At 32.9% G+C, this 26,502-nt stretch overlaps 1 protein-coding gene across 1 annotated transcript in view; it reads right to left on the reverse strand.

Annotated features, from left to right (window-relative positions):
- TINAG (tubulointerstitial nephritis antigen) overlaps nucleotides 1–26,502 on the reverse strand; it is a 175,227-nt gene that overhangs the window by 89,193 nt on the left and 59,532 nt on the right. The window contains exons 5-6 of the mRNA XM_031964710.1: nucleotides 18,706–18,829; nucleotides 10,896–11,046 (exon numbers count right to left, since the gene is read on the reverse strand). Coding sequence (XP_031820570.1) covers nucleotides 10,896–11,046; nucleotides 18,706–18,829 — 275 coding nt within the window. The remainder of the gene's footprint in view (nucleotides 1–10,895; nucleotides 11,047–18,705; nucleotides 18,830–26,502) is intronic.

Below are 26,502 nucleotides of genomic sequence, written 5' to 3' on the forward strand. Positions count from 1 at the left end.
CATCCATTCAATTTCCAGTTTTCTAGCCACTACAAAAAGGGTTGCCACAAACATTTTGCACATGTGGGTCCTTTTCCCTCCTTTAAGATCTCTTTGGGATATAAGTCCAATAAGAAACAATGCTGGATCAAAGGGTATGCACAGTTTGATAACTTTTTGAGTGTAGTTTTAAATTCCTCTCCAGAATGGTTTGCATGCATTCACAATTCCATCAGTGTCCCAGTTTTCCCACATCCCCACCATCATTCCGCATTATCTTTTCCTGTCATTTTAGCCATTCTGAGAGGTGTGTAGTGGTATCCTAGAGTTATCTAGGGAGATTGATCTATAATTTTCTTTTTCTATTTTTGTCCTACCTGGTTTAGGTATTAGTACCATGTCTTTGTCATAAAAGGAATTTGGTAGGAGTCCTTCATTCCCTATTTTTTTCTAATACTTTAAATAGTATTGGAACTAATTGTTCTTTAAATGTTTGGTAAAATTCCCATGTAAATTCATCTGGTCCTGGGAATTTTTTCTTAGGGAGTTGATTAATAGCTTGTTCTATTTCTTTTTCTAAAATAAGACTATTTAAGCAATTTAATTCTTTCTCTGTTAATCTGGGCAACCCATATTTTTGTAGGTATCCTCCATTTCACTTATGTTATCAAATGTATTGGCATAAGTTGGGGAAAAAAACTCCTAATTATTGCTCTAATTTCCTCTTAATTGGTGGAAAGTTCTTACTTTTCATTTTTGAAACTAACAATTTGATTTTCCTCTTCCCTTTTTCTAATCAAATTTACTAAAGGTTTATCTGCTTTGTTGGTTTTTTCATAAAACCAACTCTTAGTTTTATTTGTTAATTCAATAGTTTTTTATTACTTTCAATTTTATTAATATTTCCTTTTATTTTTAGAATTTCAAGTTTGTTATTTGATTGGGGGTTTTGATTTAAATTTTTCAAAGGAAGATAGGCATTCCTTTATTATTTCTTTATTTGAACTAGGTATGTATTCCTTTTTAGACTTGTTTCCAGTCATTCCTCTAATTTCTGAACAGCTATCTGGTGCGATGACACAGGGCAGAACCTAGAGTCAATAAAACTCATCTTTCTGAATTTAAATCTGGCCTCAGACAATTACTAACTTTGTGAGTCTTGGCTAGACACTTCACCCACTTTATCTCACATTCCACATCTGTAAAATGAGCTGGAGAAAACAAAGTAAAATGTGGAAAAACAAAATAAAAGTAATTTCTATTCCATTCATTCTGAGAAGGTCTAATTTCTCTCCTAAGATCCTCTTTTTTCCCAAATTCACAATTGATCAATACAATACATCAACAGTGACAAAAATAAAACATTTTTTGTCCTCAGCTTTTTTTTTTGGCAACTTCTATTTATTCTGAGCTTTGATATTCTTGATATTATTTCTACAGGAGCAAATCATGCTTTTAAATTCGTCCTCTATTAATTTCTCTTCCTTCCATCTATTACTATTCACTACTTTTTTTTCCATCCAAGTTAAGTATCTGAGAATCTACCTTTGTCTCTTTGCACAGTTCTCATTTTTCCCTTTATTTAGATTGTTTTCTTTAGTGTCTTCAGAATTTCCCATCTTGCTAATTGCTAATATTAATCATTAAGGTTTTATCTACCCTTGTCTTTAAACTTTTAGAGTCTTCTTTTCCAAAATACAGAGCTAACAGCAGATTTTCCCCAATATTTCTCTTCTCTATATGATAAATATTCCTACTTCTACCGTCAGGGACCAGTTGTTACTGTTGTGGAGGATAAGACCCAGAACAAAAGCATTTCACTTGTTTTCCTCTACCTCTTTAGTGATGAAATAATCATTAACACATACCAATAAGTCATTACATGTTCTGCTTTTACTAGAGACAATTCCACTACGCATCTGGATAATTTAGGTTTCCCATCATTCTATGAGCATGTCTCTATGTAGTCTTACCATTTGTTTCCTGAATTCCTATATATTTGTTCTTTCTGTCCTAGTGGTTCATAGTAGACTCTTATGATAAAAATCATTCCTGTTTCTTCTTCCACTGATCATAGATCAAATTAATACTAACATCTTATCCATTTCCTTGTCTTACTTAAAAATAATAATAATTTATAAGAGATGGAGTCAATTGACAGTCTCAGGGTGAGGAGAAGCCACAGTGGAGCAAAGAATCCTCCTCACCATTTCAAGGCAGAAAATAATTCACAGACCAGAGCACAAACCAGATCAATAGTAAACATATCTCTAATTATATCATACCAATTTAGAAGGTCTTAATCACAGGTTCCTATAAGTATCTCTGAAAACAGTCTCACAAAACCCCTGAAGCTTGGGACAATGCACCCTCCAACCCAGAAGCAGAGTCCTGTTCTAACAAAGTGATAAAAGTCAAGTAATAGGCTGGAAAAATGAGCAAATAACAGAAAAAGGTGTTGACCATAAAATTTTACTAGGAAGATCAAAACACATACACAGAAGATAACAGAATCAAAGCTCCTACATCCAAGGCCTCCCAGAAAAATATGAATTGTTCTCAACACAAAACTAATTTTGAAAATCAAATAAGAGAGGGAGAGGAAAAATTGGAAAGACAAATGAGAATGATGCAAAAAAATTATGAAAAACAAGTCAACAGCTTGTTAAAGAGACACAAAAAACATTAAAGAAAATGCAATCTTAGAAAATAGGTTAGGTCAAATTGTAAAGGATATACAAAAAGTCAGTGAGGAGAAGAATTCCTTTAAAAAAGCACAATTAGTCAAATGAAAGGAAAAGTACAAAAATTTACTGAAAAAAAAAAACTCTGTAAAAAGTAGAATTGATTAAATGGGAAAAGAAATCCACTGAAGAAAACAACTCCTTTAAAAGTGGAGTTGGACAAATGGAAAAGGAGGTACAAAAGCTCACTGAAGAAAGAAATTCCTTAAAAATTAGAATAGAACAAATGAAAGGAGAGTTGAGTGAACTTTACTCTCATCAGAATTGGCTCAAAGAGAAAATAAGATAAAGAAATTAACCTTACATACAGGATGTTGATAGAGCAAAAAGTTGAAGGGAGGGTAGTGAGATGATAAAAGGAAGGGCAGGATATATTAGGGGAGAGGATAATCAGAAGCAAAACACTTTTGAGAAGATTTGTAATGAAAGCAGAGCTAGAATAGAATAAATGAGGGAAATACAAATAATAACATATGAAACCAATTTTCTCAAACATAGAGAATTGAGTCAAATTTATAAAAATAAGATCCATTCATCCTGGTTAAGAAATAATCAAAAGATAAGAACAATTTTCATATGAGATAATCATGGCTGTCTATAGCCATATGAAAAAATGCTCTAAGTAACTATTCATTGGAGAAATGCAAATTAAAACAAATCTGAAGTTCTACTACATATATATTAGATTGGCCAATAAGACAGAAAAGGACAATGACAAATGTTGGAGGTCATGACAAAAAAATATGATGCAACAAGGCACTCTTGATGGAGTTGGTGAAATGTTTCAAATATTCTGTAGAGCAATTTGGAACTATGCCCAAAAGTCTATAAAAGTATGCATAACCTTTGACTGAGCAATATCACTGCCAGGTCAGTACCCCAAAAAAGATTTTACAAGTAATCTAACAGATAAAGGAGCTATATATACAAAAAAAAAACTTTATAGCAGTTCTTTTTCTGGAGGCAAAGAATTTGAAATTGTGGGCATGCCCATCATTTGGAGAATGGCTGAATAAATTGTAGTATGTGATTATTTTAGAAATACTATTGTGCTGTAAGAAATGATGAGCAAGATGTTTTCAGAAAAATCTAGAAAGGTTTCCATGACCTGATTCAAAAAGAAATGTACTACATACAAAGTAAAAACAGCTGATCATCTGTGAGTAACGTAACTATTCTCAGAAATACAATGATCTAAGACAACTCTGAAGGATTTATAATGAAAAAAAAAATTCTATCCATACCCAGAGAACTGACAATATCTTGATTGACCACACATATTGAAGCGTATTTTTTTTAAACTTTTTTTTTGAGATTTCTGTTGTTGTTGTTTGATTGGTTAGCTAATTGATTAGTTTGGTTTGGGGGTTTTGGGTCTGTTTTCTTTCACAATATGACTATTAAGAAAATGTTTTGCATGAATACACACATATAAACTATATTGAATTGCTTGCATGTTCAATGATGGAGGTATAAGGGACAAAAGAATCTGAAACTCAAAGTTTTAAAAATGAAAATTTAAAATTGTTTTTATGTGAAATTTGGGGAAAAGAAAATACTATATAAATGAATAAAATAAAAATTATGTATACCCATGCAAAGCTATATTCTAGTCAAGAGATTCATTCCAGCCTACCTCCATAGTTTTTATAGAAGTCAGAGTTGACTATGTTCTTTAGAATGCTAATTTTTCTTGTTTACTGATTAAACTTTAGATATTTGTGTATATTTACCTGAAATCTGAAATTTACCAGTCCTTAACTTTCTGGGTTTCTGTTTCAGTAAATTTGTGAATATCTCAAAGGTGCTGCTCTAATTCACTACATCTATTCTCCCAGTTTTTTTAAACTGTGGGCTTTGACCCCATATAGAAATTCATAACTAAATGTGAGGGTTGTGAAATTATGATTTATCATCAGTAAATACTTTATTTGTATATGTATCTTAAATACCTGTGTACCATGGGTCATGTAAAAAAAAAATTGAGCAAAAAAGAGTCTCAAATGAAAAAAAGTTTAAGAAGTATTGTTCTAGAACATTTACTGTAGTATATATAAATAGCCAGTTTTCTACTGCCCTCAAGCTTTTTAATTTGGCTTTATATTTGACTTGGATAATACCAGGCAAATATATGCTTACCAGTTTTTGTTATGTACATCCCAACTCTGGCTAGGATACTGTGATTCCTATATTTTAAGTTCTGACCAAGAAATCCAAACACATTCTCAAATAGTACCTTCTTAGACGACTATGAATTTTCCAAACCAGTTTTTTTTCCTCTTCTGCATCCCTTGCCTTCATGAGGAGCCTTGAAGAAAATACCATCTGTGTCCTCATCACCTTCAATTTCTCATATGAGATGCCATAATCTTTGGCAATGTTTTCAAGATTCTATCCAAGAGGAACTTTCACAGTAAATGCTACAACTTAATTTGTTCCTTGTTCCTCTCCCCTGCACAGGGTAAATTTCTGTGGTTTTAGTTCCTTGTATTTCACAATAATATTTACTGCCCTGCCTTTCCTTGACTTACTATTTCTCTATCTCCTTTGTCATAAGAGAGAAATGAATTATTTAATTAAGTAACAATCAGAACTAGCAGTATCCTTTAACTAAGTGAATTTTGTGATAAAAGTAGTGTATCTGACATAGTTCTTAATCTGCTGTCATGGGAAGCAATGAACAAAAGTTACATAGACAAATATAGATGTGTTTCAATCTGCATTTTTAGAGGGAACATCTATTTTAATTAGATTACAGATCCATTTAATAAGTGGCATTCACATACATCCAAAAAGTTTGCAAAGTGATAACAATTCCTAGGAAGTAGGGGCTAAAGCAAAGAGAAATTAAATTAATTGTCCAGAGTCACAAAGTTAGTAAATAAAAATTTGGTCCCAAGTTATCTTTTCTCTAAATTCAGTATCATATCCACTAAACCACTTCTTTCAATAAATAACTATAGTTTTTAGTACAAATTTTATCCCATAGCACACTAATAAAAATGCCTTGGAGCCCAGAGTGACCATGATGTTTAGACATTGGATATTAAATATATCCCCTGAAATATTAACATAAGGAAACATTTAGTGTAATGTAAACACAACCCTAGCTGATTGAATTTTGATCTTCCTATCATAATACATTATTAGACTACACTCACAAAGATTAGCATTGACCTTTAAACCTTCATCTAAAGTAAAATAAGCACAACTAGTAAATCAATACACATAATAATTATAGCAATACAAATCAAAAGAAAACAACAGAAATAAAAATTGAATGCCTTGTAAGTGTAATGATCAAGCTCAATGGCAAAGAAGAAATACAAAAACAAACCTCTTTGTCAAGATAGAGGACTATGGTAGCGTAACTTAGAAAACTATGATCAGACATGATAGATTCTATGGTTAATTTTGATGGACCCTTTTTCGGCCCTCTGTTTTACCTTTTCTTTTAAGACATAGATTTAAATAAATGATTGGTTAATTTTTAAAAGAAAGAAGAAATCAAATTATTGGATCAAAAATTAAAAGATGAATGTATCACATGAAAAGTAAATTAAAGAAATTGTTAAGAATAATTTTGCACCATTAACTGTCAATCAATTTGTCTATCTAACTGAAATGGATGTATATTTACAAAAATAGAGAGCCATAGAAATAAATAGATTGATAAATTGATTTTAGACAGACAGACAGATAGATAGAGTGATAGATAGATATAGATTGACAGACTGCCCAGATTAATGGTAGAATAAATAAAATAAATAAACTTATCTTAGAAAAAGAAATTGAATAAGCCATCAATGAGATTGCTAAGAAAAAAGTCTCCAGAAACCTTTGGATTCACAAATCCAATTTTACCAAACATTTCAGAAATCATTAATCCCAGCACTATATAAAATATTTGAAAAATTAGGTCAATATGTAAGTGCCAAAATGTTTGTGGCAGCCCTGTTTGTAGTGGCTAGAAACTGGAAAATGAATGGATGCTCATCAATTGGAGAATGGTTGGGTAAATTGTGTTATATGAATGTTATGGAATATTATTGTTCTGTAATAAATGACCATCAGGAGGAATAAAGAGAGGCTTGGAGAGACTTACAGGAACTGATGCTAAATGAAATGAGCAGAACCAGGAGATCATTAAATACTTCAACAACAATACTATATGATGATCAATTCTGATGGAAGTGGATTTCTTTGACAAAGAGAAAATCTAACTCAGTTTCAATTAATCAATGATGGACAGAAGCAGCTATACCCAAAGAAAGAACACTGGGAAATGAATGTAAACCATTTGCATTTTTGTTTTTCTTCCCAGTTTATTTTTACCTTCTGAATCCAACTCTTCCTGTACAACAAGAGAACTGTTCGGTTCTGCACATATGTATTGTATCTAGGAAATACTGTGACATATTTAACATATATAGGACTGCTTGCCATCAGGGGGTGAAGAGAGGGAAGGGAAAAGTTGGAACAGAAGTGAGTGCAAGGGATAATGTTGTAAAAAATTACCCAGGCATGGGTTTTGTCAATAAAATGTTATAATTATTAAAAAAAAAAAGAAGAAAAAATAGGTCAATAACTGCTACCAAATTCTTTTTTATGACACAAGTATGGTTTTGAAACCTAAAACAATTAAACAAAACAGAGAAATAAAACTATAGACCAATTTGTTTAATGAATATGAATGAAAAAATTTAAATAAATTAGCAAAAAAAATTCCAGCAATATATCACAAAGGTCATGCCTTGTGATTAGGTAAGATTTATATCAAGAATGAAAGGCTAATTCTATATTAGAAAAACTATCAGCATAACTGACTACATTAATAACCTTAATAAGTATTATATGATTATCTCAATAGTTGTAGAAAATTTTTGATTAAAAAACAATACTCAATTCAATTAAAAATACTAAAAAGCATAAAAATCAATAGATCTTTTCTTAAAATTATGAATAGTACCTATTTAAAGCTAAGAGTAAGCATTATTTGTAATAAGAATAAAACTTGAAGCCTTTCTACTAATAACAGGAGTGAAGCAAAGATGCCCATTATTACTATTTTTATTCAGTATTGTACAAGAAATGTTAAATATAACAATAAGAAAAGAAAAAAAATAAAGAAAAATAAGCAATGAGGAATAAAAATTATCACTTTTTGCAGATGATAAGTGAGGTAGAGGAATATGGGAAAACTGGTTCACTAATGCACTAATGGGGTTGTGAATTCATCTAACCATTCTGGAAAACATTTTGGCACTATAGCCAAAGGACTGTAAAACTATGTATACTCTTGGATTCAGTAGTGCCACTACTGGGTCTATGTCCCAAAAAGATCATAAAAAAGGAAAAAGGACCCACATGTGCAAAAATGTTTATAGTAACTCTTTTTTGGTGGCAAGGAATGGAAAATTGAGAGGATGTCCATCAATTAAGAAATGAATTCTATTATAGTATTATATAAAAATTTTATTAATAATTAATAAATTATAGCAGATGAATATAATGGAATACTATTATTCTATAAGGAATGATGAGCAGGCTGATTTCAAAAATGCTTGAAAATACTTACATGAACTAATGCTAAGTGAAGTGAGATGAACCAATAGAACACTGTACACAGCAACAATCACATTGTGAGATGGTCCACTGTGATAGACTTAGTTCTCAGAAATACAATGATTCAAGACATCTTCAAAAGACTCATATTGGAAAATATTATACACATATGGAGAAAGAACTATGAAGTCTGAATGTAAATCAAAGGATACTAGTTTCACATTTTAACTTTTATTTTCTTTCTCTCACAACATGACTTAATATGTTTAACATAATCATACCTCCATAAAGTATGTCAGATTGGAGTCAGATTGATAAGGAAGGGAAAGGAAGAGGTAGAAATCAAAATCTTATCAAAAAATGAGTATTGAAAACTATGTTTATGTGTAATAGGAAAAATACTATTAAGTGCAAAAATTAAATAAACAAAATTTCTCCAAGTTCATTCATATGAAGGGTAGTTCTCTATTTAGTCTTCCTAACAGACTGTATCTCACATTTTAACAGAAAAATTACATTTCTTCACATGTAAATTTTCTCCAAGTTTGAGGGGAATGAGAAAATGACTTCATTTTCCCGATGCATTTCAGTAACCAAAGTGCTCTCCTTTACAAAAGGGGAAGTCTCACATACTAAGTATATGAAAAAGAAATGCAAAATAATTTGAAAAAGTTAGGGAGACCAATACAACTGAGAGAATAAGGGAAAAAAAAACCATTCAAGATAGCACCTGAGTGTAGTTTATATTGGCACTTGAATGACAATATTCTAGCCAAAGAATCTTCCATACACTTTATCTCTTATAAGTTCTCTCAGAAACCCTTTACTCGCTTTTTTGTCTTTAAAAGAACCTTCTTGGGGTTCCTCACACATGGCATTCTATGTAATATTACCCTCTATGTTTTTAAACTGGTCTCATCCTTACTTATCACCTCATCCTCGTAGAATCCTTCACTTTTTTAAAGACAGCTCAAATACTACTCTAAATAAAGACCTTCTTAATGTCCATAAATTCTATGACTTTTTCTTTCTAAACTAAACTTATATCTATTTTTATGGATACTTATACATGTACATGTTATCTCCTCTGATAAAATTTAAGTTCACTCAATTTTTATTTTTATCATAGTAGAGTTTGTTATATATAGTATGTACATAATAACTTTTTAATTATTAATAGAGACATTTTTTGTAATGTCTGGGCTAGCTCTCTGGAGGGCCTCAGAATCTCTCCTATAAAGAGGAGTGTAGAGTGGAAGTGAAATCATATAATTACTCCTGAGGTGAGGAGTGCGGAGATGGCTCCTGTGAATGGTCATGGGCTGGGGTTTACTATGTGGTAAGCATGAGTTTGGTGGGTCAGTTAGAGTCAAGATCAGTCAAAGTTCTTGATCTTTAGGAAGAAAAGTGAAGGAGGCAGGCAAGCCACCACATGGCTCCTCAAAGATGAATCCTGGACTCTGGAATCTGGAGCCTGAAGTCTTCCCTGCTGATTGTGCCAATGCTCCCCTAGGATTACTTCACCACAACACATTCAGCCACTACCAATCATGAAGAGAGCCATCACATGACATCACATCATATCACATCACCATATCATCTAAGTATATGTTTATACAACCATTACCTCACATTGAGTAGGTACTTAGCCTTAAATACTCTGCTGTATACCTTTTCAAGTATATTCAAGTATACCTTTTCAGAGTTCTAGCCCTCTGCAATCTTTCCAGCCCTCTAATTTTTTTTTTTATGTCTAGAGAAGTTTGTTTGTTTGTTTTTTAGTTTGATGAGCTGTATTCTATCAACATGTATGGATTATTATCAAAAGCCAAGTATTTTTAAGGCATGTCCACCTGAAGTTTACTTAACTAGTCTCCTGACTTTCCAAAAACCTAAATGAAGATAACCAAGATTTCTGTGGCATTTTCTTTTTAAAGATAAGCAACAATGACATTCCTCATAATTCCTCAAGCCATTTAAAAAATCTTTAGAATTTCCATGACTTAGACTAGGAATGCATACATTCTTTAAATGGTATGGTCACAGTACAGCAAAGTGTAGATAAATATCACAGCATAGCAAACAATTTCTTGCAAAAAATCATTAATCATGCCAATTTAATTCAATTCAGTTTAGCAGATATTGTCCTACACACTTTCTGACATTGAGACAATACACTGCAGTTGAAAATACCCTTTCTTTGGAATTAAAAGAAAATAATTTAAATATTATTCCAAATTTTGGTATATCAATGGACAAGTCATTTAACCTTTCCTTTTTGTTTTTTTTTATTTTTATCAATAAAATAGAAAATTGCCTATAGTATTTATCTCTTACAGATATTGTAAGGATTAGATGTGTGAATATATTCAATGTGCTTTACAAATAGTAAAGGCCTATGTTAAAACTGGCTGTTATAATAGATTCAATGTTTGTGACAAGCAGACCATTCCCCTTGGCCCTGAGGTAAATATAGTGTAAATGAGGTCCCTATCTTTGCAGATTTATACCCAATAATCAAATACATTTTTCAATATTTGATTATTAATTCTAACTCTGAATGGTTCCCATAAGAAACCTGAAAATACATTTTGAGCTGCTATTTACCCACGTTTTCTCAGGTACCACCAAGCTTTGTCAATGCTTCCTCCTTTGCATCCTTGACGATTTTTGACACAGCAAGAGATCAAATTCTGAGGGGATAGATTATCTGTATAACGACCGTTGGACTGAATTGCTATTCGATCAGCTGCCACACCTGATTGAAGTAAAGTATTGACTTGTCACAATATATAACATTTTCATTCATATACATATATAGTATATAATACCTTACCAATTGACTTTCCAACCTACTAAAATGTAATTAAATATATTGTTATTAGGTATATAAATACATTGTATCAATATCCAAAGTATACCACACTAATGTTCATTGAGCCCAGATATTTAAAGAGATATGCCAGAGCATACTTCAATGATTTTTTGCAGTATTTATCAGATCTTAACTAACACAGTAATTTTTGTTTGCTTGTTTCTCTTTATTTTTCTGGCAGGTTTTGTTCTTGTTCTTGTTTTTGTTCTTGTTTTGTTTGTTCTTGTTTTGTTTTGTTTTGTTTTGTTTTTTGTTTTGTCGTTACAAAATAAGAAAAAAGCAAAATAGAAAAAGAAATACAGAAAAAAGGAAAATTTAACAAGACACACACACACACACACACACACACACACACACACAACCCTACAAAGCACTGCCATGTGTCCAACAGAACATTGGGGACGATTCAAAATATATAATAAATTTCCATGTCAAGAAAGCATATATAATAACAGAAAAGATTATATTCATGAGTGTCCATCTTTTTTTTGCTTCCTAATAGATTATTCTTGTTTTCTTTGTGTTGTACTTTTTACTTTATTTTTTTTCCACTTTCATCCACCCCATCTACCCCAAGCAGGCTACAGTTAAGCACATACACACATACATACACACATATACCATACACACACAATCAATCAATATACATATATATGTGTGTGTGTGTGTGTGTGTGTATGTTCATACCCATCCACACATATACATATATCTATATACACACATACGTACACTTAAACATGCATACATGCTGACATTTACTCACCCACATAAAAACACACATATACTCATTTACACAAGCATATAAAACAATATGAATATAGCTGAAATAATGTAGATGTCTCTCTTGATTGAATCTTTAAGTTTGATTTTGTCTAAAATTATTAATTACTAGACATACTTTTTTTCTAATAAATTCCACTCCTGATACCTGCTGTGGTGTTTGCTTATATCTCTTATTTCCTACCCTTGCTAATTCTTCTTGTTTAATTCTGTTCCTTAACTTGCCTTGCTATACTTAACCTCTCCCCACCCATGAATCCCTCCTTTATCTTATCCCCCCACCCTTTCCTTCCCTCTGTATCCCAATCCCACTATCTACATACCTTATCCCATTCCTGTTAAACATGCTTCTATATCCCACCTTATCCTATGCCACCTTTCCCCTCTTTATCACTTTACTATGAATTTGCAGATATTATCCCATTTCCATAACTCAACACACTTTTCAATCCCATATTATCTTTTATCCTTTACTCATTAATCATACACCTTTCCCCACTGACACTCTACATACACTCTACATATTCTTCTATACCCTATCTTATCCTATTCTCTCCTCCCTTCTTTCTTTATAGATTTTGGAGGATACTGTATCTTTCAGTGTGTGTGTGTGTGTGTGTTTGTTTGGAACCATTGCTGATGTGAGTAGATTTTCAGAATTACAAGCCCTCCACCTCACCAATGCCTCAAGATTGGCTCTTCCTATGCTTCTTATTTTCATAACATAATTACTAATTTTACATTTTCCTAGATACTTTTGCTTTTTAGAAGCAGATCATACTCAACTCTGCCCCAATCTTTCTTTTAAGCTACTCAATTACTAATGTCAGTCTTAAACATATGGTAAAAACTTCCATGTAAAAACATAAACAATTCATCCATGTTAAGTTTCTTGAAATTAATCTTTGCCATTGGTTCATATATTAAATTTTCTATTGTTTGGGTTTGATTCAAAGTCCTGAAAATCTGCAAATTCACTAAATATACTTTTTTTTTTCATTCAATATTATGGACAATTGTGCTGAATTTTGGTCACAGGCCCAGTTCTTTTGATTGCTTGTATATATGATTCTAGGACCTGCCATAATTTTTTGTGGTTGCTGATAAACCCTACACAATCCTAATTGTAGCTCCAGCATATTTGAATTGTTTTTGTCTTGTTTCTTGCAAAATTTCTTTTTGATCTGGAGGTTTCAAAATTTGGCAATAACATTCCTATGTATTTTCCACAAAGGATCTCTTTGAGGTGATGATCAATGAATTTTTTCCTATTTCTACTCCCCCTCATGTTCTATCAGTCCAGGATAATTTTCTTGGATTATTTCTTGCGCTATCGTGTCAGATTCTTTTTTGGTCACAGTTTTCAGGTAGTCTAATTATCATTTTATTTTCTCTTTTTGATCTTTGCTTCATATCTGTGGTTTTTCTTATGTTTCACGTTTTGTTCAAACTTTCATTCTTTAAGTTTTGTTTGATTCTTTCTTAATCTCTTATGCTTCATTGTCTTCACCTTGTCTAATTCTAATTTTCAAGGAATTATTTTCTTCTTTAAGATTCTATATCTGCTTTTCTAGTTGGTTAATTTTTTTTCCTAATCTTCTTTTTCTTGAATTTTTTTAAAAAGTTTTTTTTTTTTCTCAACTCTCTCACTTGATTTTTAGTCTTTTATGAGTTTTTCTATAAATTCTTTCTTGGCAGGTAGCTTTTAACTACCTGGAGTAGAAGAGGCACCTTTTTAACTTCACTGTCCTCCTTTGAAGATGAACTCTGGTCTTCTCTATTCCCATATTAAGTTTCTTCTTTAGCTGGTTATTTGAGTGTGTGTATATGTGTGTGTATACACCACTAGTGTAAGCATCCCTAACTCTGGATTTGAGAGGATGATACCTCTAGTTTCACTTCAGCTCTCCTCTTTTCCCTGAAATCTTAAACCAAAACCTCTGCCTTCCTGGAAGTGCCAGCAGCCATCAATATCCCTATCCCACTGCTTCTAAACTGAGGGAGTGTGCTGGACCCTTCTCTGTAATATTCTGGTTTGCTTTCTGGAGGTCTTGGGAACAGCCTTCATTTCAGCACAGTAATCCCAACTAGAATAGCCAGGGATAAGTCCAAATTCTTTATTGTCTCCTTCAGAGTCTGTCTATTTGCCTGGGCCCCGGGCTAGCTTTCTGAAGGCCCTTCAGATGGGTTTTGGTCTCAGTGGGGGAAGCAGGAGGACAGGCCAGTCACCAGGAGGCTGATGAAGATGGAATGTCTCTCCGAATCTAAAAGCTTGAACTCCAGCCCTTCAGTCCTCTGTCCTCCCCGAGTCTATCTCTAGGTCTGACTCTGACCTCTTAAATACACTATTACAATTAAATCCATTCATCATATTTAGTATAAGCCAATCATTATATCACTAGGGAACCATTATTTGTTGCAAGATTAATTCAATCATACTGAACTAGGGAACTATTAATCACCATGCTGAACTAGATAACCACTGTCTTATCAGTTCCACTGAGTTAACATCTTGTTGTAAGAATCCTTGTTTCAAGTACATTTCTCCAGAGTTCTTGCTCTCTACACTTCTCATCTAGGGTCACATCTTTGCAGCACAGCCAGACTTAGCATTGCTAATCAACAGAGGTTCCTTCAGTTTTGCCAGCCTCAGACCCCTAGGTCCTCAAGCTATCTGCAAGGTGAAAGTTCCTATGGCTCCACCTAGCCCTCGGGTTCCCTACTTGCTATTTCTGTGGAACTAGACTGAAGGTGTTTACATTGGTTAAACCTGGTCCTGAGGTGTTTCATTGGGCCTTGTCCCAAGAATACCTCTTGTTCTTTCCTTAGTTGTCTTTGTTTTTCATCAGTTTATGTTCACCCTGAGGCACATATTTTTTCTATTTGTCAGGAAAACTGGAGAGTTTGAAATTTTCTGTCCTACTTCACCATCTTCTCAGAAATCTCCTGTTTGATTATTTTTTATGATACATTTGAAATGTATTTTACATTCTAAAAACAAATCATCCAGTCATTAAAATCCATATAAGAAGCCTTAAAGAATGTATCAATCTATTATCACATCTTCTTTTCCTGGTGCCAAATAATGCCATACTATGATTTTTGCTGAACTATTTTGATAGTAAAAATCTGTAAATATTGCATATTCCAACCAAACTGCTATATAAACTTATCTGAGATTTATAGCATCAACTGAAACTTGACAAGAAAGAAATCAGAAACATAAAGTCCTCAAATATACCAAAGTATTCGTAGCAGAACATTTTGTTTATAGCAGCAAAAACTTGGAACAAAATGGACTCCAATTGATTGAGGAATATATTAATAGAAAGAATTCAGAGAAATGTGGAAGACTTTTATAAATTGAATAGAGTAAAATCATCAAGAAGAGGGAGAAATGTACAAAACAATGAAGATATAAATTAAAATAATACTGATAAACATCTTATCTCTCATTAAATCCTGGTCCTAGGAAACTGATGATGATATAGACTATCTCCATCTAATTAGAGAGGTGAGGAGTTGAGAGACAGAATGTTACATATAGTGAGAAGCATCATTATTATATTAATTTTTTCTCCTAAACCATTTTTCTTTGTTAGAGGAGTAAATTCAGAGAATGGAGAGATAAAGAAGAAGAAATGGTATTCTACATAGAGTCCTGGACTTGGAACTAAGAAGATCTGACTTCAATTCCAGTCCTTAGCATTGTTTGACCCAAGTTAAGTCATTTGCTCTGAAATTTGGTTTCTTCATATATTCAGTAATAGGTTCAAGCTCTAAATATATGATCCTAAGAGTATTTAAAAAATAAAAAACTTAAGATAAGAGCTATTATCAAAAGATTCTCCTGATATATATCAAGGAGGATTTACTCTTATTTAGGGTCATAGAATTAGAGTTATTTTCTCAGAAAGGACATTCAAGATTATTTGATCTAATCTCTTTATTTTACAATTGAGGAAACTGAGACCCAAAGAGGTTGTGACTTTTTCAGGTTCACAAAGGTACTAAGCAGCACAGAGAGGGGTTGAACTGAGTTTCAAGTTCTATATAAATATGTGTATTTTTTTAAAGTAGGCCATGCCTGTTCCCCTAACTTCCCATGCTTTACATTGAGGCTTTACTTTGAGGTTTGCCTTTTGGAATTTTCCTCTCTCATCCTCTTAATGGAGTTATAAAATTCTGTTGCCCAAAATTGCCTTTGTAGTCAGTCTACTCAAAATGCTCATGTTAGAAAAATCTTCATTTAAAAAAAATTATATCTAAGCATCTTTGTTATAGCTCCTATTCTCTTAAACTCCTCAATTCTTTTCACTAGGATTTGCCTGAGGTCACAAAACAGCATTCAAAATACCACTGTTATTCTTATATTCCAGTAACTCCCCATTCAATTTAAAATCCAATTTTAAAGTACCTCATTTAAAGTACTTCATTGCCTTGAAAGTAGAAGGTTCAGTACAAGGGTTCAGAATCAACAAAGATTTTTTTTTTTTTTCATGATTTAAGGTTACCTTTTATTTGCTCTAAAATTCAATACTTTTCAATGAAATACAATTGAAGTACATGGGTTTTCTCCTGTTTTCCCCTATATATATAATCTACAGAATATTCCCCATCATTTATCCAGATATGTCTGCATCTCAGAGTATTTAGTTCAAATTTACATGTAATATTTAGAAAAAGATCAGAGAGCAGAAGAATGACTCAATTCATTTGAAGTTGTTTTAATCTCCCTGTTTTAAAAGCTTTATTGAGCATTACTCATGGGGCACATTTGCTTGTTATTTCTGTTTATTCATTGCTGTCTAAAAATTTGCCCTATGTTGCTTGCTCATTCTTGCGAAAATCTTTACTTCTTGAGTTTCTGCCATTCAGATTGAATTTGATTTGTCTTTGTAACTAGCCACTTTTTTTGCCATTTTTTCTGAAAACTCCCCTTTTGTCCTTTACCTCTTTATTTTTCTAATTTATTTTGACTTGTTTACATAATTATCTAAGTCTCTATGAAAAATAGTATATTCTTATTATAGCCTTATATCCTGCCTCAGATAGTTACTAGTTCAATGATCCTGGTTGTTACTTAATCATTCTGTTTCTCAGTTTCCTCATCTGTAAAATGAAGTTAACAATAGGACCTACCTCATAAAGTTGTTGTGAGAATCAAATGAGTTAAAATATGTAGAGTGCTTTGAAAACCTAAATGTGGCATATAAATGCTAGTTGTAAATATAATGATAAAATATTTATATTTATTAGTATAATACAACATAATATAATGCAAAAAATGATGTGGTGCAGTTTGGATAGATAACTGATTTTAAAACTGGATTGATCTGAGTTCAAATTCCACCTTTGACACCTATTCACTATGTGACTCTGGTAAACCTATTTAACTTCTCAGTACTCAACATACCTTTCCATAATAGTTATGTTGCAGATACAGTGCTAGTTTGCTTTGAAAGAAGCCATTTCCACATTTAAGACTTCTCTATATCAATGAAATGAGAAGTGTAATGCCTACCCACAATGCAATGCAATATAATGTAGTGTAAATATAATATATTGGGCACCTAACATATTCATAGAAATCATCTCAATTAAGTGAAAATATTCATCTATTATCAAAAAGCAAAGAGGAGAATAGAACACCACACAGATAACTGTGGTAAGGGAAAGAAGATAAAGAAGATAGGAAATGGTGCAGAATATAAGACAATTTGTTCTATGTAGCTACAGGCAAATAGGAGATGATGTGAACATGATCTTTACAAAGAGTATCCCTGAAAAGGGATGGAAAGGTGTTAGAACTAATGACTAAATCTTACCAGAGATAAACACGGCTGTTTTTACAGTTTTGATAAATAAAATATTTCTTTTAGGATAAAGGCCTTTTTGCAATGCAAAGGGTGACTAAACAGTAATGAATGGGACTTTAAAGTAGTCACCTGAGATTGACTAATTGCAATAATGTTGCCAATGCTCAAACTTCTATTGAGGGTTAAACTTGGCCTCTAAGGTCCTTTTCAGCTCTCAGTCTGTGATTCTAAGATTGTCCTCAGAGTTTTGGGGTTCATTCTTTGGTTATACTTAATTCTAACAGAGCTCATTGTTTGAAAGTGATTTTGATGTTTGAAAGGTGCTACAAAGGGTAAGTGGTCTAGGTGAGTAATATGATTTCTAATGAAAAGTAAAAATATGATATAATAAAAAAGAAATGAGATGTACCCATTTTGACCTTGTTTTGGTATACAGTGAGAAATATAGGTCTATGCCGAGTTTCTGACATATTTTCCAGTTTTCCCATCAATTTTTCTAAACATTTAAAACAATATTAATATGACTGACATATAATATAGATTTCTCTGTTGATTGAATCTTTGTTTGACTTTGTATAAAATCAATGATTACTAGTCTTTTTTTCTAATAAATTCTACTTCTGATTCTATCCATTTTAATTATGCAAACCTTCATCAGGCATAATTTAGAATCTTATAGATATACTCATTATTTAATTTTTTGAAATAATAGATATTATAATTGTAATCTATTTAGCATTGGCACTGGAAATTTTCATAAGTCAAATGCTATACAAGGGATCATGGAACCTGAGTTTGTTTTCAAAGTCTGTTACTAATTGTATTATTACTCTCTGTCTCACTTTCATTGTTATAAAAGAAATTGTACCAGATAATCACTAAGGTTCTATCTGGTTCTCATACTATAAGGAATCAATAGAGAAGAGAATCAAAATAACATTACTTGCAGTGGAAAATGCCCAGGATGCAGCACAGTTTTTTTGATCCAAGGGGTCATGAGTCCATCCAGGCCACTTGTAGGAGGAGATAAAAAACTCTGGAAGATGGATCTCTGAAGGCAAACTGACCTAAAAAAAATATGTGTGAGAGAGAACAAGAGTACCAGTTCATCACAAGACCACATTGTCATAGATTTAAAGCTTGAAGGGATCTTAGAGTTCAACTATTTCAACTCCTTCATTTAATAGTTAGTCTGACACCTAGAAAGATGATTCTACAAAGCAATACATATAGTAAGAAGCAAAGCCTGGAGTTGAAGCAAATCCTCTACATTTTGCTCTATTCTGCCTCTATATTCCAAGACAGATACAATTAAAGTGGGTTAGCTAGGTGATTCAGTATATTGAACACCTGGCCTGGAGTCAGGAAGACTTGAGTTTAAATTCATACTGAGACTCATATTTAGCCATGTGACCCTGGGCAAGTCATTTAACCATGTTTGCCTCAGTTTCCTCATCTGTAAAATGAGCTAAAGATGAAAATAAGAAACTACTTTGGTGTCTTTGCCAGGAAAACCTTAAAAGGGGTAAAATGCTGGATATTTGGGTAGCTAGATGGCACAGTGGATAGAGTGCCAGCACTAAAGTCAGGAGGACTTGAGTTCAAATCTGACTTCAGACACTTAATATTTCCTAGCTGTGTGACATGGGGCAAGTCACTTAACCCAATTGTTTCAGCAAAAAAAAGTTGGACATTACTGAACAATAACAAAATAACTGCAGAGTAAAAAAGAAATGTCCAGACAAAAGTTTTATTTGTTTAAAAAATCTATTTTAAGTTGGAAATGGCTCAATAAGAGTATCCAATTGCCAAGGAGAAATAATTAAAGAGTTTTGTTGTCATTTTGTTTTGTTTTGTATTGGCTGGTTGATTTTTTTCCCCTATCCCCTAGAAGTTAGTTCACTTGAGAAAGTGGTTTTGGCAATACTGTGAAGGATAAGTTGCAGTAAACAAGACTGGAAATGTTGAGGAAAGAGATGAATGATGGTGGTAGTGGTGGTAGTGATGGTGATTAACAATTACACAATGATATTTTATGCTTTACAACATTCACATAGTTCTCTAATGAATGTGAATTTTTTTTGTTAATTCATGATTTTTGAATGGCAAAGCTAATCACGTCAATTTTTCAACCCAAATTTTTAAAGGTGACAAGGTGGGAAGAGAGAGAAACAGAGACAAAGAGACAGAGAGACAAGGATAGGGAGACAGAGAGACAGACAGAGAGAGAGAGAAAGGCAGACACAGAGACAGAAAGACAGAGACAGAGAGACAGTCAGAGATAAACAGAGGGGAATAGATTATTGATAGATAGATGAATATAGATTTTAACAGCAAATGTTTATTAGTGATAATTTTTTGGAGTATGATAAAGGGAACTGACAGGGAGAGTGGTTATTTTGGGTTATTGTATAGCAGTGATGCTTTTATCCTCCCTGATGTTTCTATTATCCTAAGTCAGAGATATATTCATTAGAGAAGAAAATAAAATACTGTTATTTAAATTCATCCTCTATAAAAGCAACTATTTCCAAGGTTTAGCACATTTTTTTTCTTTCTTGCTTCTAATCTGAGTCAGGAGAGGATTTTCTACATAATAATCCAGGGATTGATTATTCTTGATTAATCTGAGGAGATCAGAAGACAATCCCAGGCTTGGAACCCTAGGCAATATATCAATTTGATACCTTGAGAGTTGACTATTGAAATACTTTGATAATTTGATTTCCTCCCCTCAATTACTATTTAGGTTCTATAGTATTCATCCCCTCATGGGCTTAATATTAACATGTGTTGACTCCATTCTATTAAGTACTTGAGGAAAAAACTGCAGCATCAATAGTATACTATAAAAACATATCGCCCTAAGATACTATGTTCAAATTCATCACATCAAAGAGATGAAAGGGATCCCAGAAGTCAGTTAGTCCAAGTTCAACTTCTTATAGATGAGAAAACTGAAGTCAAGGAAATTTAAGTGACTTGTCCAAGATAATATAAAGCCAGGATTAAACCCAGGATATCAGAGTCTAGAGCAAATACCCTTTCTAATGTGTCAAAACCTTCTTTTCATTACTTTTAATTTTAATAGTATCCATCCATTTATGTAATCTCCTTTCTGAAATGGGAAATAAAGTGATATGAATTAAATGAATGAGTTAGTTAAAGCGAAATCTCAAAGCTCTGTTTATTTTAATCTAAATTATGTTTTTAATTTGAATTTTCTGGAATGGTCCATCTTATGTACTGTTATTTTTATACAAATTATGTTTTAAATCTATATTTTCTGGAGAGGTCCATCTTATGCGCATTTTCAGAATGCAATAGGAAATATAAAATAGATAACCTTTTTTTTTTAATTGGAGGATAACAAGTAGAATAGAAGCAAAATGTAGGTAAATTTGTTGCTATTTCTAAATTTTTGAAAATGTGTGTGCACATACATACCATAGATGTAAATGTGTGTTCATTTTATATAGCTATAGAAATAGATAAAATGCCAGGATACTGCTCAAGTCTCTTACAAAAATTCCATATTACATGCATACATGTCAGATAATTGAAAAGAAAAGTTAGAATGAATCTATTTGAAAATGTGTACCTTCATAACAACTCCTGAGTTTGAGCTACAATAGGAGAGAAAAGATATTTGTTTGTCTTCCTTGACAGTGAAAGACATTAGTCACTGGATCTATGTACTTAAACTATGTCCACATGGATGATAATTGAAAAAGGGAAAAAAAGACTTTTAGTCAATTGTTCATCATAAGATGTCAATTAAAATATCATGGATAAAGCCATTGAAACCATCCTCAGACATTTATTAGTTACCCAATTAGTGATCATAAGTAAATTCACATAACTTGTTTGTGCCTCAGTTTCTTTATTTGTGAAATGGGAACTGTAATAACACTGCAGGGTTATTGTGAGGATCAAGTGAGATAACATGTATAGTAGTTTTTCTAAACTTAAATGGATGGTTAGGTAAATATTTTATATATGGAGATAAGGACTTGTTAGCCCACTAAGTTTAGTATCCAAGGAGGTCATACTCACTTCATTATCAAAGCACAGGAGGTACAATCATAAACAAATTTCTATTTTTATTTACAAGTATCTGAAAAGCAAAATATCTGAGATAATGCATATGAAACACTTTGAAAATATTAAAATACTATGTAAACATTAGCTGTTATTGTTGTTAATACCTATTTTTATATAGTACTCTAAGGTTTTTTTTTAGAGATTTTATCTTATTTTTATCCTTAAAATAACACTAGAGGATAGAAGCTATTATTATGTCCATTTTACCAAAGAGGAAACATTCAAAGAAGTATGGCCTTGGATAGATAGATATAAATATGTTAGATAAAATTATAGATAAGAAATTATTTAATAAATGGGACAGAAGAGATTAATGGATAAATAGACAGATAGATGAATAGAGGGCTAGACAGAGCATTTTTAAGCACTTACACTGTGTCAGACAGTCAGCTAGTGGCACAGATAAGAGAGTGCCAGGTCTGGAGTCAGGAAGACTTGTCTTCCAGTGTTCAAATCTAGCCCCAGATACTTATAAGCTGTGTGATCCTGGACAAGTCACTTAACCCTATTTACCTTAGTTTCCTCCCATGTAAAATGGGCTGGAGAGGGAAATAGCAAACCACTCCAATATCTTTGCCAAATAAACCCCAAATGAGATCACAAAGAATCAGATATGACTGAAAACAGATGGAAAATAACAAATATATCAGGCACAGTGCTAACTACCAAGGATATTTATCTAAACAGGAAGATAATACCTATTCTCAAGAGGTTTCTAATTGTGGAAGGTAGCATTTAAAGAAAAGCTGGATCAAGGCAAATGGGTAAGGGAATTGATGAGGAGGAAATGCAGGAGCTAGAGTAGTCTACAACACTGAGTTGTGAATGAAGTGAAATATGATTGACAATGCTCCTGAAAGAGTGATCCACAAAGATAGTCACTAGTCAATAAATTAGAACTTTACAGTGGAATTATCATGGGCATGATAAAATTGTTGATAAGAAAGGATGAAGTCCAAAGGGTTGAGATGAGTTAGCAAAGCATGGCTGGATTGCTTCATTAAAGACTAGTTTGCCCATTGAGTTTTTAATTAGGAGAATGAGCTTCCTCCAGGAAAAAAAAAAGAGGAGGATGGTGTTCAAGGCCCTCAGAGAGGTTAGATGATTTGCTAAAATTAACACAGTTGGGGGGCAAAGCCAAGATGGCAGAGAGCAGACACAACTTTCTGTGTCCTCCTCTGACCTTCTCTCAAACCAACAATAGATTTAATCTTTAAACTGATTTGGAATCACAAGACCCACAAGTATTTGGTGTATAACACATTTCTAGAAGAAGATACCTTGAAAGAACTTCAGAACAAGTCTGTTTCAAATGGAGAGGGGAACAGTCTGCTGAGCCCAGACTGCAGCACAGGGAGTATGGAGCAAAGACCTGGAGTGCGGAGTCAGAGCATTGCAGTTTCCACCCACCTGGGAATCTTCTGTGACCCTCTTAGGCTAATCTGTCCTGGTTGCAAATGGGTGATCTAGCAGATTTGTTATACAAGGTAAATTGTAAACCACTGAGCCCCAGAAGAATGTGGGCCCTAACCATAAATTACTCAGCACTGGAAGTCAATCAGTAGAATTGTCCCAGAGCAAACTAAAGCAGCTGTCACTCTTTTGTTTAAAAGCATACTTCAAGCCTTATTTTTTTTCAAATGAGGAAAAAAAAAAAAACAAAAAGAACTCTCACCATAGACAGCTTTTCTGGAGAAAGAGAAGAATGCACCTCAAATCTTGAAGTTGCTAAAGGAAAATCAACTCAAATGAAACCTCAAAGGGAGATATGAGCTGGTCCCCATTTCACAAAGCTTTCTTGGAAGATTGCATAAAGCATCTTAAACAAGAGTTAGAAGAAAAGTGGGGAAAGGAAATGAGATCTTTGCCAAAAGAGATGGAAAAGGCATATAACTCCCTACAAAACAGATTTGATGAAATTGAAAAATATATAATTCCTTGCAAAATAGATATGAAAAGGATTCCAATTCAATGAAAAACAAAATTTGTGAAGTGGAAAAAAATGCAATGAATAAAACAATTTGATTGGCCAAATACAAAAGGAGCTAAAAAAGAAAATAATATGCTAAAGATTAGAAATGAACAAATGGAACTGAATGATTCAATAAGACTTCAAGAATCAGTCAAAGAAGATTTAAAAAATGAAAATATAGAAGAAAATATGAAATAACTCCTACAAAAAACAACTGACCTGGAAAATAGGTCTAGAACAGAATCTAAGGATTATTATTTCCCAAAAGCCATGAAAAAAAAAAGAACCTAGACATTAACTTACAGGAAAGGAAAACTGCCCCAATGTCTTAGAAACAGAAAGCAAAATAGCCATGGAAAGAATTCACCCATCATCTCCTGAAAGAGACCCCAAAATTAAAACTCTAAGAATATCATGGCTAAATTTCAGAACTATTGCATCAAGGAAAAGATATTGCAAGCAGCCAAAAAGAAACAATTTAAATACTGAGGAGCCACAATCAGGATTAGCCAGGACTTAGCAGCTTCTACAATAAAGCATCAAAGAGCCAGGAATCTGATATTCCAAAAGGCAAAGGAACTTGGATTACAGACAAGAATAAAGAATTTCACTAAAATGAGAGTTATCTTTCAGTGAAGAAGATGGCGATTCAGTGATATAGATGAATTTCATCTATTTCTGATGAGTAGATCAGAACTGAACAAAAAAATTGATCTCCAAACACAGAACTCAAGAGAAGCATAAAAATGTAAAAAAGAATGAAATATTGAGAATTATATTGGGTCTACTTAGAGAGTGCAGGTATAATTTGATTTTATTATGACAATATAAAAGTAACACAGCTAGCAAGTAACTAAAATGGAATGTAAATTCCAGTCTTGCAAAGACCCCAGGACCAGTATTCTATTCAATATTGCTATGCTTTCTTTCAAGTAGCTAGACATTATTATTATTGTAATTGTAACACTGCATGGAACAAATGTTAAGACTGAAAAAGAATCATTTTGTTATTGTAGATGCTGATCATAATGTTAGGTTTTGAAACTATATTCACTAATAAATTTTTAAAATTCGGGGGTCAAAGCCAAGATGGCAGAGAAGGCACACATGCATTTCTAATCTCCTTTCATACCCTCATTACCATTTTTTAAAATCAGCCTCAAAAATGCCAAAAAAAAAACCCAAATGGTAAAATTCATGAAGATTGGAAGTACAACAGCTTACCAGGCGAAGATAATATGGAGCACTGCCAGAAAAGGTTTGTCCTGTGCGTGTGGGGGAAAGTAGCGGGGAACAGACTAGTGCAGGCAGGGATAGAACCAGGAGCAGGGTGGCCTCCATGGTTGGAAGGTTTACATAGAGCTCTCTGCCATAGCCTGACTGCTTTGTTTTAGTTGCAGAGGAGTAGACCAGCAGAGAAATTAGAATTTAGGGTAGAGGGTACTCTGAAGGATGCCAGAGCCTAACAGGATCTGGCTATACCCACCCAGGACTGGAAGTGACTCAGTGCAGACCATAACACAGTTCTGTAGTGGCATTCTGCAGGTAGGGGCTTTCGTGGCATAGGGGATGGGTGAGAGGGGGTAATCACAAATCTGCATGGCAGGGGGCACAGTTATTGACTGTTTTGTCCTTTGAACCTAACCTATTCCACTGATCAACTAGTCTATTTCTTAGCCAATACCAAAAAAAAATTCCATAGAGCAAAACAACTCATTTAAAAATTCAATTGGACATGTACAAAAAGAAGTAAAAAAAAAGCTAATGAAGAACTCATTAAAAATCAGAACTGAACAAATAGAAATGAATGATTCATTGAGACATCAAGAATCAGTTAAGAAAAACTAAAAAAAATGAAAAACTAGAAAAAAGTGTTATATATCTACTTGGAAAACAACAGAAATAGATCTAGGAGAGATAATCTGAGGATTATTGTAATTCCCAAAAATTATGATAAAAAAAGACCCTATTTTACAGGAAATCATCAAAGAGAACTTCCCAGATATAATAGAATCAGAAGGTAAACAGGCATTGAAAGAATTCATTGAACACCTTCTGAAAAAAGACCCTAAAATAAAAACTCCAAGGAATATAGTGGCTAAATTTCAGAACTATCAAACTAAGGAAAAATATTATAAGAAACCAGAAAAAAAAAAAACAATGCAAATACTGAGGTGCCACAATAAAGATCACTCAAAATCTGGCTGCTTCCACACTAGAGGATCAAAGGGCCTGGAATTCATATTCTGAAAGGCAAAAAAACTTGGAATACAGTGAAGAATAAATTACCCAGCTAAGCTGAGCATTTTCTTCCATGGAAGAAGATGGACATTTAATGAAACAGATGGATTCCATTTGTTTCTAAGGAAAAAACCAGATCTAAACAAAAAATTTGATCTCCAACCATAGGACTCAAGAGAAGCAGAAAAAGATAAAAAGAACTCTTGAGAACTGTGCATATACATAAAGAGTACATGTATAATTTGATTTTACTGATATAACATAAAAAAGGGAAGTAGAAATGGAAAGGGGATAGTGTCAGAAAAAGGAAAAGATGAGATAAAAAGATGGAAACCACATCCCACGAACAAGCAAAGGAAACCTATCAAGTGTGAGGGAATTTAGAAAGGATGAGGAACATTGTGTGAATCTTGCTCTCATCAG

The sequence above is a fragment of the Sarcophilus harrisii genome, chromosome 4 (genome assembly GCF_902635505.1).
Source record: "Sarcophilus harrisii chromosome 4, mSarHar1.11, whole genome shotgun sequence".
NCBI classification, from domain to species: Eukaryota; Metazoa; Chordata; class Mammalia; order Dasyuromorphia; family Dasyuridae; genus Sarcophilus; species Sarcophilus harrisii.